Source organism: Anastrepha ludens, chromosome X (assembly GCF_028408465.1).
Source record: "Anastrepha ludens isolate Willacy chromosome X, idAnaLude1.1, whole genome shotgun sequence".
In the NCBI taxonomy this organism is placed as follows: Eukaryota; Metazoa; Arthropoda; class Insecta; order Diptera; family Tephritidae; genus Anastrepha; species Anastrepha ludens.
The window spans coordinates 94,072,116-94,086,191 of NC_071503.1; the positions used below are offsets into that span (position 1 = coordinate 94,072,116).

Here is a 14,076-nt window from a genome sequence, read left to right on the forward strand (position 1 = left end):
ATAATAATAATATTTGCTTTAGCTTCCCATCAAAGGGGATGAAGTTTTTCTGGATCTAGTACAGATTTATTGACGACGAAACTTATGAACTACTGCATTAACCACAAATTCGAAATTAAAATGAAAGAAACATCATTTATCAAAAAATTAAACTGGAAGTATATTAACGTCAAACTTCTTTGACTGGATACTGGAAATGGAAACACACCATGTCGCACATTTTAACCTTTACAAAATCACTAATGTTAACAATTGCTGGTAAGACATACCTGAACAAGATGATGTTGGACGAGACGTTTGTTGCTGGTTTTGTGGCGCTGCCCAGCCAGCCAAAGTCGGCGAAGAAGTCCCCATTATGCCGAATTTACGATTTTGCATTTCAGCATAGAGCTCTTTTGTAGTTTTGACTTTTTTACTTCCGCTCCCGAGAGATGTCATGAGCATTTGAGAACTGAGACTGGTCTCTTTTGCAATAACAAAATCGACACCTTTTGAACCTTTTTTACGACCACGCTTTCGCGGTAGTTTTTTTTCCAGCGCAATAGCAGCATTTGAACCTGCAAATATTGTTGCTTCCATTTTACTCGAAGGCTGCAATTTTTGTGAGGAAAAAACTGATGACGAGAAAGTTTGCGGATTTCCTGAATTTATTACCCCAACTGACTTCTGTTGTGAATTCGAGTTATCTTGCTTCCTTTGAGTCTGAAATGCACGCAATATTTTGTCACTACTAACCACATCAATGAGATCCATTTGAGAAGTTTGACTATTAGAATTGCTATCATTTGAATTTGAACCATCGTCTCGAAATGGCATAAATTTTAATGCTGTCGGTACAGTTTGCAAAAAGTTATTAACAATCGCAATTTTTGGAGAAACAGTGGGGCGATTTGTATTATAGCCAATTATATCATTACTATATCCTGCCGGAGGTGCAGAATTGCCTTGTTTAAATTTTCCAGTAAAAGTTAAATCAGATGTTGATAAATTAAAGGATGTGTGGCTACTAGTAGATAAATTTACTTTGTGTTCATCAGCGAGGATTGTAGATCCATCTGGAGGAAACATAGAGGTCATTGAACTATTATCCAAGAGTGAAAGAATTTCTAAAAGAAAGATACGTATAGGTAGTTAAAGTTTTTCGAAAGGATGTATTGGATTTACCTGGATATGCCAAACGAGACTTCTCCTCATTGACGAAAGATGGAAATTTCTCTACATTTCCTCCAGGATGGTTACGACGTTGATGATTAGACGAAGTATCATCTAATAAGGCAGTCGCATTTTTTAATTCACAGACATTTTCAGCTTCGCCGTGATCAACTTTATCTTTACGTTTTTTCTCCTTTTTAAGTTTTTTTGGTTTCGAAGACGATGGGGAAGGAGAAATCGTCATGCCAAGGCTGCTAGTTAATTTAAATGGATTTGTTTTGTTAAATCCAGTTGGAGGTATTCTATTGCTAACTATCGAAATGGTGGGTAAAGATGTAACTAAATTTGAACCAGAGTTTGAATCCTGAATATCAATAACAATAGGAGTATCTTTTGCAGGTCCACTATTCGATGGAAGAATCAAACTGGTTTCCGAGTTTGAATTTGATGATTGATCAATTATAAAAGTTTCAGGCAGGACTAAACGTTGTTGTCCCAGTTGGTTTAACTTATCACTTGTTATACCGATATTGCTGTTTTCGGTAACACCAAAACCACTTAGAACATTCTCAAAACTTGTCAGCTGTTTTCTGTCATGAGTAGGTACCACTGAAGCCGGTGTTGATTCAGCTTTTGCTAATTCCATTTCCCCTAACTTTTTATTGTTAATAGGTACATGGACATTGGTACTTCCTGCAGATAATGAAGCCAAAGACACAGATGCCACATTCGTTATACGTGGCATGCTTTCTACAATGGCAGAAGCGGGAATAGGGGCAATTATAGCTTGACTACTGTTAGAATTTGAAAGTTGCTGCATTGTATCAAGATGCATTGATGATGCTGCTGGCGAAATAGACTGCGATCGTAGGCGTTGTTGTTGGTATAAGGTAGTATTAAGACCTGATATACACGGCAAGGCTGCAGACGAAGTGGTAGTTGCTGTCTCAATGATCTGCTGCTGTTGTTGTTGAATTCCAACCATTTTACGCCATTTCTTTAGTAAAGACTTAGCACGGAGGGCTAAGTGTTTATCTTTAGTAAGTCGCCGCCTCAAATGGTTTATATATTTTGCCAATCGGGTGGCCTCCAATTGCTCTTTTGTAATCGTTGTGCCTTCCAAGGTAGAAATAACAGACATGACTGCGTCCATGTTAACCACCTATAAGATGATCAACTTTCAGTTCGAGCATATAGAACTGATTATGTAACAATACTTACGTCATAATTTTGATCAAGCGCTTGACATAAACGAAAAGTTAAATCATATATATGCTTGGTGTTCATTTATAATGAACAAAACGAAAAAAATCCAATATATTGAAATGTAACGCAACTAAATAAAAAAAAATAAGACTGCTTCACATCGATATTTGAGAGCTTAATATTCTGTGCTTGGTTTAATAGAGTCCAATTAATGCCAAAACTGTGAAGAAAAGTTGGAAAATAAAATATATATTATATCAATGTCAAAATGGAACGACTTAACTAGCATGTTTGTTAATACGCTTAGATTTCTTAATACACGAATATACCATAAACTTTGGTGAAACAGTTTTTGTAGATGTCTGCACATAGACTATATTACATACCCTCAGCGATTAAATATACAGTAACTCACAGCTTATTTGATGTAGCCAAAAAAAATTATTAAAATCTCAAATATATTTTATGGTATTTCCATTACAGAAAAAAATCATATATTTTTTATTGTTAAATAACATGTTTGATTTAATAACAAAAAAATTTTCTTCATAATAAAGATATGGCAAATTAAAATAATTCAGTTACAGTTTTGAGGTTAAAGCTTAATTGATGCACTACATTAAAAGTATTCAAAAAACATAAACACATTAATATTTCGATTTCATGATTACGGCTAAGACTTAGTGGGATATCAATACCTTTCCCCATTTTTTCTGTAGTGCCCGTTTCAGATAAGAAGCATTAGAAATATTGTGGCTTCTTATTTTATTTTCCAGCAATGACCACAAATTCTCAATAACGTTGAGATCTGGACTCTGTCCAGGTGTCTGTTCTACATGCGCGCATTTCCAAATAAGCCAAGTTTTTCCAATACCAGACGTATGCTTGGGATCATTGTCTTGGCGGAACCTTGGTAGAAACGAATCACTAATGCCGATTTTATTCGGAATTTGTAATAAATTATCTTTTAGCAGATCCAGATACATCCCTTTATTCATGTTTCCTTCGATAAATGCTAAATTTTCGACGCCTGAATAAGACATGCAACCTCATACAATCACACTGCCCCCGCCGTGTTTAAATGTAGAGCGGAAATTAAATGGTTGAAGTGCGGTGTGTGGTTTTCTCCAAACGCAATAAATGTACATCTACCTACGCAAAGAATGTTCAACACCGAAAAGCTGCAACCACAAGATTTGCCACTCTCGGGTTTTTCCCGACCAAGGGCTGCCGCCCCAGTAAACTAGCCCTGTCTAGTGAACAGCATATCACCCCACCCCTTACGTCACAGAAGCAACTCCTTGCAGCAACCTTGCTCCAAATGCTTCTCCTCAGGGCTGAAATTGAATCCAACCCTGGGAGAGAAGTATTTTATTGCTGCGTCTGCTATAAACGGCTCCACCCGAATTCCACCTCGGTTAGGTGCAATAAGTGCAACGGGTGGAGCCACCTTAAGACCTGTTTAGGCCTTAAGACTCATAGGGAGTGGTCCACCAGGTATGCGGCGCGAGTTGCTCCTGCCAGCAAGCGTCTGACACCTCTACGGCTACTACTCCCCCTGATACGCCGGTGCCACCAACCGCCACCACAACCCACACCTCCACGCTAAGGAGCCTATCGGAGCAACAAAACTCTTCCGACTTAACCTATCCACTTCACTCCTGCTCCAACCCTAGTGCGGGGACAAACCAGCAGCTCTTGGTCCCTCGCACAGTCTGTTCCGTGTGTCCGGCCGTAATACCTCGGAATCTGGTATCAGTCAAATGCAATTCAGGCTGGTGCTATTTTCGGAGGTGTTCCGGCCTGCGTACCACCCGTGAGTGGACAACTGACTACGTTGCTCCTTGCTGCAGAGCTATACACGCGCAACCGCCCCCCCCGTGGCACGGCCACCACCATCATCAGGTCGCATCAACTACAGCGGATTGCGCAGCAGGCCCAACGTAGGCAACCCAACGCGTCCCTCACCCACCGAGTTACAACGCCCTTACCTAGAAGCTTCAAGCTTCTACAATTGAACTGCAACGGAGTCACGAGCAAGATCGAGCTATCCGGACAGGCGATTCCTAACTCGAAATATTTAATGTTTATATATCCCCTGCCCCCTGCTGCCCGGCAGGATATAAACCTGATATAGGTGCACTCATCGGAGGTGAAAACCGATTGGTTGTAGGTGACTCCAATGCGCATCACGATCTTTGGCATTCAAGCCTGCCAAACGATCGTAGGGGACAGCAATTGGCAGAGCAAATAAACGATTCGACATTAAGCACTGTGAACGACGACGCCCCCACTAAGGTAGTGGGCAATGGCAGCAGCTCGCCTGACATCACAATTGCTAGCGCGAGTCTGAAATATAACATAACGTGGCGACCTATACTATCGTTTGCATCAGACCACTTGCCCATTATCGTCTCGATTGAGAGACCTGCCGACTTTGTTTCCTCGAACCACCGGTCCTATTTTAACTTTAAAAAAGCTAACGGGGCCATCTGGCTTCACGGAATTCACCGAAGACACCTTCGCCGCTCTTCCCAGCCCCACCGATGTGCGCGCAGGCGAACGCGCATTCCGCAAGGTGCTCACAGCTGCTGCGGCCAGCTTCATTCCAGCTGGAAGGTTCCTTTTCCAGCCGAAGCAGCCAGCTTGGCAAACGAGCGGGACCACCTACGCCAGGTCGATCCCAGGGATCCCTCAATTTGGAGGTCCGGCAACTGGTAGATCAACACAAGCGGACTAAATGGGTTGATCACTTGAAGACCTGTCGAGCCCGACGAAGCACAACGACAAGGTGGCCATCACCTTCAACGGTTGTACTTCGTCGGACCCGAAGAGATGCGCGAGCTATTTAAGGCGGCTTTTTATACCGCATCATCCGGCCGACAGATCCAAGCGTCGTGCTACCAGAAGGCTGCACAAACTGACGAACGACAGTGCGCCACTTACTTTCTTCGGTGATGAGGTTCAGGGGGCCATCAATAAATCTTAAACATCAAAAGCCATTGGCCCTGACGGACCAAACGCGCTGATGCTTAAGCACCTGGGACCATAGGGAGAAGGATTTCTCAAAGGGGTTTTCGATCTGTCCTTGGCCACTCTCATCATCCCTGACAAGTAGAAAGCAGGGAGAGTGGTCCCAATACTGAAACTCAGGAAACCCGCCAACCAAAGGAAATCTTATCATCCGATAACTCTCCTTTCCCCAGTAGTGAAGACACTTGAAGCCCTCCTACTCCCACTCTTCACGAAACACCTGGCCCCAGCCCCACATGGACGAAGGAGGTCAAACTGTCCCTTAAGGTAAAAGTCGACAACATATCAATTCCGACGGTAAACAACCCCAAAATTTGGGTGTAATCTTCGACAGTTTGCTCTCCTTCTCAGCGCACACAACCGCAATTGCCACTAAAGTCCAAAATCGCAACAAGGTCCTCGAATCGCTTGCCGGCAGCACTTGGGGCAAAGACAAAGAACTATTGCTATCGACATTTAAGGCAATTGGTCGGCCGGTTCTGAACTATGCTGCGCCTCTCTGGTCACTTGGAACTAGTAACACGCAGTGGATAAAGCTACAGACATGCCAAAATACTGTCATTCGGACAGCGACCGGTTGCCTCCTGATGTTCCCTGTTCAACAACTTCACAACGAGACACAATTGAGTAAATGAGCGTAACAAACTGCTCAGCAAGCAGTTCCTGCTTGGATGTTACGCAGGTTTCACCCCTGCAGACACCTGCTTGAGCCTGAGCCGCCTCCAGGCACGTCAGGAGACACCTCTTAAACGACGCCGACGAAATCCAGGAGAAAACTGACCGTAATCTATTGGACCTCACAGTGTTTAGACCGTCAATAAACGACATTCACCGGGAGACCGTCACCACCTTCTTAAGCTCCCGTCCTGTGAATGCCGTAATCGGAGTCCAATCACCACCTATAGCAGACGAAGAGCTTCAGCTTCCTCGTGAGACACGTGTAACACTGGCACAATTACGTTCTGGATATTGTAGCAGGTTAAACTTCTACTTATCCAGAATCGACCCTGACATACCAAACATATGTCCGGCATGTAAAGGCACCCCGCACGACACTAACCACCTTTTTACATGCCCTCTAAAACCGACTCACCTAACACCCCTCTCCCTCTGGACCCAACCTGTCGAAACAACATGTTTCCTGGGCCTACCTTTAGATGAGCTAGACGAAGACGGTACCGATGATATGCCCTACACTGGCGGGGTTTCTATTACTGTTAACAAACAAACAAACGAGCAATGGAGCAACATTTATCGTTCTCTACGTACCGCCGCCGAAGAAGAAATCGGATTCCGGCAAGCCCGAAATAGCAGTTGGTACGACGAGCAATGTCATGGTCGAGCAGAAAGAAAAGATGCTGCCTATAGAGCCACGCTACGATCGGGCGCAGAAACGAGAGGCCGAAATACGTGAGTGCGAGGAGCCTGAGATGCTGGTCAATAGGAACAACACCCGAAAATTCGACCAGAAAGTTCGGCGGCTTACATAAGGTTTAAGACCGGGGCGTTTTCCTGTAAGAACAAAGACGGCGACCTGGGACTGACATCCAGAGCATACTCAAATAATGGAGGGAACATTTCTCGAACCTGTTAAATAGTGATAGCTGCGCATGTCACAGAGAATTTGAAATTGTCCTTCGGCTACCCGACCATGACGATGTGACGAACTGCTGGCTGAGCTATTCAAACATGGCGACGAGGAGCTAGTAAGGTGTATGCATCAGCTCCTATGCAAAATATGGTCGGGTGAAAGCATGCCTGCCGATTAGAATTTAAGGGACACGGTACACTAGACAGGGCTAGTTTAAGGTACTGCTAGAACAACAGCATTGGAATTTAAGTGTGCTCTGCCCAATCCTTAAGAAGGGTGATCCTGGAATCTGCGCCAATTACCGCGGGATTAGTCATCCAAATATCGCCTATAAGGTTCTAGCGAGCGTATTGTGTGAAAGGCTGTAGACTACCGTTATTCATCTGATTGGACCATATCAAGGTGGCTTTAGACTGAGAAAGTCTACCATCGACCAAATATTCACAATACGCCAAATGTTGGAAAACACCCATGAAAGGAGAATCGACACACACCATCTTTTCGTCGACTTCAAAGCTGCATTCGACAGTACGAAAAAGAGTTATCTGTATGCAGCGATGTCTGAATTTGGTACCCCTCAAAACTAATACGGCTTTGCAAGATGACGTTGCTCAACACCAGCAGCGCCGTCAGAATTGGGAAGGACCTCTCCGAGCCGTTTGATACCAAACGAGGTTTCAGACAGGGTAATTTGCTGTCGTGTCACTTCTTCAATCTGATCTTGGAGAGCATCGTAAGAGCCACAGAACTTAATCGCTCAGGCACAATATTTTGTAAGAGCGTACAATTGCTGGCGTATGCCGATGATATTGACATCATCGACCTTAACAACCGCGCTGTGAGTTCTGCGTTCTCTAAACTGGATAAAGAGGCAAAGCGAATGGGTGGTAAACGAGGACAAAACGAAGTACCTCCTGTATTCTAACAAACAGGCGGCGCACTCGCGTATCGGCACCCACTTCACTGTTGACAGTTATTATTTCGAGGTTGTCAAAGACTTCGTGTATTTAGGAACCAGCATTAGCACCGATAACAATGTCAGCCTTGAAATTCAACGCAGAATCTCTCTTGCCAACAAGTGCTACTTTGGGCTACTAAGTAGGCAACTGAGCAGTAAAGTCCTCTCTCAACGAACAAAACTAACACTCTACAAGACTCTCATCATGCCCGTCCTAACGTATGGCGCAGAAGCATGGACGATGACAACATCCGATGAAGCGACCCTTTGGAATGTTTGAGAGAAAGATTCTGCGCAAGATTTGTAGAACTTTGCACGTTGGCAACGACGAATATCGCAGGCGATGGAACGATGAGCTGTATGAGCTTTATGACGACATAGACATAGCGCAGCGAATAAAGATCCAGCGGCTCGTTGGCTGGGTCATGTCGTCCGAATGGATACAAACGCTCCGGCTCTGAAAGTATTTGATGCGGTACGAGCTGGTGGTAGCAGAGGAAGAGTAAGGCCTCCTTTGCGTTGGAAAGATCAGGTGGAGAAGGACTTGACTTCACTTGGTGTGTTCAATTGGCGCCGATTAGCACGAGAAAGAAACGACTGGCGCGCTTTGTTAAACCCGGGTAAGCGGTTATCGCGCCAATTAAGAAGAAGAAGACACAGTACATATCTCATTACAGTCGAATATATTTTGTTTATTAAATTTAATAAACATCGAGTTATTTTTTTTTTTTTAAGTGAAACACCAAAATGAAGAAAAATTTTTTTTAATAGCGGCCACCCTCGGCAGGCAATGGCAAGCCTCCGGGTGTATTTCTGGCACGAAAAACCTCCTCATCAAAAATATCTGCCGTTCGGAGTCGATACTATACTGTTACTGTAGGTCTCTCCATTTGTGGAACAACATCAAGACACAAATAGGAGGAGGAGCTCGGTCAAACACCCGGAAAGGGTGTCGGTTCTACGTAACCGAAATGACCCGTATTTATATCCGGCCAAGGACTGTCACTCCAGTAGCATTCCCCGTATATGTATGGGGAATGTTTATGCTGCACAGCAACATTAAACTCTCCCAAAATTATATAGATATCTAGTACCGGCACTGATACTACTGGACGTAATTACTTACACACTACGAAATACCAACGAATTATTATCAGAACAACCCGGATTTAAATCACTCCAACAACTAGAGCTAAAAGAAAAATTGTGTCTGCTTTTCTTTATTCATTTAAAACCTTTTAATAAAGATCTACGTTTACTTAAACCTAACAGCGCTTCGGATATGTTATCTTATATTCCAGACGTAATATTTTCATTATTCCTGTGAATAAATAGAAATAAATTAACGTATTTCTACGAAAATAATAAACTTTCGATCTTTGACATATACTTGTTTATTCTTATTCCGAATAAGACGTAATTTATTTCCTTTATTCGAAATCAGGAATGAAGTATGGCGGCACAGATAGTCAACTGATAGCTTTTCCCAGAAAATATATTAGCATTACGACTTCATTATGATATTTCTTATGTCAAAGTGAGGAATCAAACTTGCAAGAGTCCTTTTCCGCAACAAACCCAATTTGTAAATGGCCAAAAACCGTCATTATAAAAGCATTCGTTAGACATTTCAAGAAACAAGTCATTTGTATTATAAGCATTTTGTTATTTTGCCATAGAAACTATACATAATTAAAAACTTACTTGAGAAATTTTTCATAATGCATCCATTGTAGTGGCTTTGACCGATACATCAAAATTGACTATTTACATAAAATTATAATATTTAAAAAAATCCTAAAAAAAATGTAATGAAAAACATCGCTTTAATGTATTTTTATTGAAACTACGGGACTATTTCAACAAATGCCTAACTCGGTTTAGAGAACGTTAATGTACAGATAAGTCTCAATGGGAGGAACGCATGGAATTTTGAGAGGTACTCGTTCTATGAAGACTTATCACCACAGACACACAGAGTTTAAATTTAGCAGCAGTTGAGTAGAATTCGTTTGTAATTAGAAATGTTATGTTAATGTTAACGGTGTAGGCTAGCAACAGCTGCTTTTTAATATGACTATTAATAATTTTACTTATTTGATTTTTTTCTATTTACTTTTCATTTCATTTGCAAATCTTTCTTTTTAAATTTGTAATTTATTTATTTAGCTTTCTTGCTCTTTTCAATTCATAATTGTATTAATTTCTAAAATTTTGCAATTTGTGTGGTTGCTTAATGCTACGTTTATTTCACATTTTGTTACTTATTCAATAAGATATAAAAATATTAAAAAACAAGTACTCTAAATTCAATAGTAGCTATTGGTATCGATAGTTATTAGAAAGAGCAAATCCGTGTAATTAGTCAAAACTTTCGATAGAACATTATTAAATGCCTCCAACCAAATCAAATTAATTCCTTCATAGACAAATGCTTCATATAAGCGCACGAAAAACCATATATGCATACAATCTTACACGCGGGCACACACATAGCAAGATAAAATAGGCACATTTGGCTGCGTGCATTTGCCATATTACATATTACGAATCGCTAAAAATTCTCAAGGAATTTACCGCACATTAATAGGCACAGCATTGTGCCAAAAATTATGCATTATGAAGCGTCGTCAAAATTGCTTCATATTTTACTTATACGACTTTTTAGGTATTTACTATGAAGTGGTACATTATTATCATAGCTCGGAAATAACTGTTGACACTTTTTCGTTGTCTGCAAATAAGTGTCTTCCACTCACACAATAAAAAAGACTCAGACAGAAACTGTTTTTTGTCGCGTCTGGCTTAGCTCGCTCGCGCTCTGAGCGAGACAGTTATTTCTGTTTTCCTTTCGCTCAAATCAAACACTGATCGTTTGCTTGAGTTAAATGAAGCAAATTGTCTTTTGCGTATGTATGGGTAAACACACGCGATTGTTGCGTTCTTTTTGTTTGCATTATACATATTAATTGCGTTTGTGAATTCAATGTGTGCGGAGCATTATATTTTTTGCGAAATGGGAAGGGACGAAAATAAAAAAGTTCATCATTTTTTTAGATTTATTGTCGAAGAAAATAAAGAAACTGTTCCAGCGGTTGAAGCTCCTGCATCTGAAGATATAAACTTATCATTATCTTCAACTTTTTCGACTGCGTCCTCGGCTGAAGAGAAGACGCTCTTGTCGGCATATTTGGATGATGTCCAGACAGTGACAGAAATCAAAGAAGATAATGTCTCTGCAAAACTTATAAAAATTTATGCTGGCATTGTTTTGACGCAGTTTTTTAATGATATCAGACTTAAGTTGCCACATTTGAGTGCACTTGCGCAGGTTGTTCTAGCAACACCGGCAACTCAGGTATCTTGTAGAGCGAGCATTTTCTGCCCTTCATTTTATTTTAAGTGAAAGACGAAGCTCTATATCTGCAGAAAATCATAACGCGTTATTAGTTGTTAAAAAAAAACAAATATTTTTAAAAACAAAATAAAAATAAATATTTTTAAAAACAAAATAAAAATAAATATTTTTAAAAACAAAATAAAAATAAATATTGTTCCTTAAAAAACAAAAAAATTTTTCACATTTTTATTTAACATCCGATTGCATTGTTTGTTTTATTATTTTCATTTACATTTATATGTATGTATGTATTGTATGTATGCATATATTTACATGCACACGAAGGAAAAGATCATTTCTGTTGAGTTTTTTAGTCAAACTGTCTTTTGCTGAGAGTCTTTGTGTGAGCGAAAATCGTATTACTCTTTACGCGACACTCATTTGAGAGCGCCACACGAATGAATCAATGCAAAGCGCTTGACCAAAACCAATTCAAAACAAAACAAACAGAGCCGCTCAGAGCGATATCGTATCTGCACAATCTTTTCGGTTATGTTACGAAGCAGAGCATATAAGAAAAAACGATCAACTGTCATTTGCGAGCTATGGTTATTATTCGATACATGAATTTTAATATGAACATTTTAGAAATAAAAAAAGCATATTGACTGAAAGATTTTAGTTTAACCATTTGCGGCTTGGGTCCTTGTTGTTATGAACACATGATTTATTCAATATTGCAACACATATTTTTGGCTACATCCGAAGGCTGAATGTATGTACATATGTATGTATGATACAGAAACATCCAAGTAAGTCGCACTTCTGTTTCAGATAAATATCTAACTTTGGGGATATATATTTTTACATACAGTTCGGTTCACTTGATTATAGGCAATCATTTTTATGGAAGAAAATGGTTATTGAAGCAACGGTATTTGATCTAGTAATTCAAGGTTTTTTGATAATTCATTTTTTTATAAATTACTTCGTAAATACATTAATGAATGGATTTGTTTAAATTCTCGGGATAGTTCTAACGAAATTTCAGACCAGGCGTTTTAATGGTTCCAATTAAAGCATTTATGTCTTGAAATAGTTGCCCAGTCTCATAAACCTTACGAGGAGCTATCCCTATAGATTTCCAATAATGCTCAAATCAATCAATAGGTCCAAATGTTTCACGAATCTCGGAAAAATATGATTTCAACAGAGCTTTATAGCTGTTTCCAAAGTCATTTTGTAGTCTACAATTTTCAATTCGATCGCACCATAGTACAATATTGCTCCCCATACCATAACAACACCTTCACGGCTGTGATGTCGACTCAAGCGCCTTTCCTCCTTTCTTAAGTCATAGAAATGAAATCGTTTCCATTTACCGGGACGCTATTTGTAGCAGAACTCCAAGCCATAAGGTTCCTAGCAAAATGGAGTTGGCGTTCTTTGCGAAATTTAGTCAAAGATATTATATTTTTGTAATTCCTTATGCTTCAGATTTGGTGTTTTTAGAATAGCCCTTCGAACGCTGGATTGGCTGCCTGCCATCGTGCGGATAGGGACCCCAGGCTAAAAACCTATTGATCCTGAACTAAATCTGTTACTGAAACCGAATCAAATAAATGAACATGAAATCGAACTCTGGCAACGAGTTTTGGAATAAAAGAACTGACTCGAGTCGGAATATGGAATGTTAGATCGCTATTTTAAACAGAGAAGATTACACAATTCGGCAAAGAAGCTGTTGCATTGTATTCGAACAAAGTATCATGTTCCTAAACGCAACCCTGAAATCTTTGACGATGTATCGTGTTCCTAAAAGTATCGTTGATGTTCAATCGTTCCAAAACGTCAACAAAGCAAAGCATAACTTTACAATGTATTAACATTTTACGGTATCTATACAATATTAATGCGATTATTTTACATTGGGTATATTCAATAACGCATTATAATGCGCAACGTACTTTTGCAGTGTTGGCAATGCGTTCAGAAATGCAAATATGGCAGTACTGCAAATGCATCGCGTTCCAAAACGCCATTTTTGTATTAAACGTCGCGCATTATTTGCAGGAAAAATTTTAATACTGCCAATCTATCAATTGCAACACTTGTCACATTGGCAGTGCTGCCAGCGCTGCAATTACTGCGCATTTATAATGCGTTTCTGAATATACCCATTGTATGCATACGTTTTGGAAAACGCCCCTTCTTATAGCCGAAATACGATTGAAGGTCGTTAGCTCTAAGAGTTAAGATGCCGTTTTGATGCACAAAGACTGAAACCGCCCGCTGTGAAAAGACCAACAACACTCTGATAAACCAGTCATGTGTTTCCACGACAGTCGGTTATACGTTACCGAAACGACCCGGATTTATATGCGGCCAAGGACTGTCACTCCAGCAGCATTCCCCGTATGTAAATATGGGGAATGTTTATGCTGCTACAACAACAACAACATAAACCAGTCATGTGGCTCTACAGACGGGACAAACGACGCAGACAACCTCACGCGTCCCTCACACCCCGAGTTATGACTATACTCCCGAGGAGCTTCAAGCTCCTTCAACTTAACTGCACCGATTTCATGAGTAAGATAGATGAGATAGTCGACTTTATAGCCGGCATGGAATCAAAATAGCTGCGATCCAAGAAACAAAACCGCACGCTAAATCCTCCCTGATTACCAGGGATGGCTACAACGTGCACAGCGGGGATCGCGAGCGAGACAGCGGTAGAGGCCTAGCGTTTATAGTCCACCACACAGTGCAGTATTGTCTTATCGATGAAGTACC

At 40.6% G+C, this 14,076-nt stretch overlaps 1 protein-coding gene across 3 annotated transcripts in view; it reads right to left on the reverse strand.

The window, feature by feature from the left end:
* Nucleotides 1-14,076, reverse strand: part of LOC128869333 (mediator of RNA polymerase II transcription subunit 26) — a 90,835-nt gene that overhangs the window by 26,473 nt on the left and 50,286 nt on the right. For 2 of the 3 annotated variants that reach the window (XM_054111865.1, XM_054111866.1), the window contains exons 2-4: nt 2,374-2,578; nt 1,165-2,314; nt 270-1,106 (exon numbers count right to left, since the gene is read on the reverse strand). In XM_054111865.1, the coding sequence (XP_053967840.1) occupies nt 270-1,106; nt 1,165-2,314; nt 2,374-2,439 (2,053 nt within the window). In that variant the 5' untranslated portion in view covers nt 2,440-2,578. The remainder of the gene's footprint in view (nt 1-269; nt 1,107-1,164; nt 2,315-2,373; nt 2,579-14,076) is intronic. The other variant, XM_054111867.1, reaches the window with a different exon arrangement.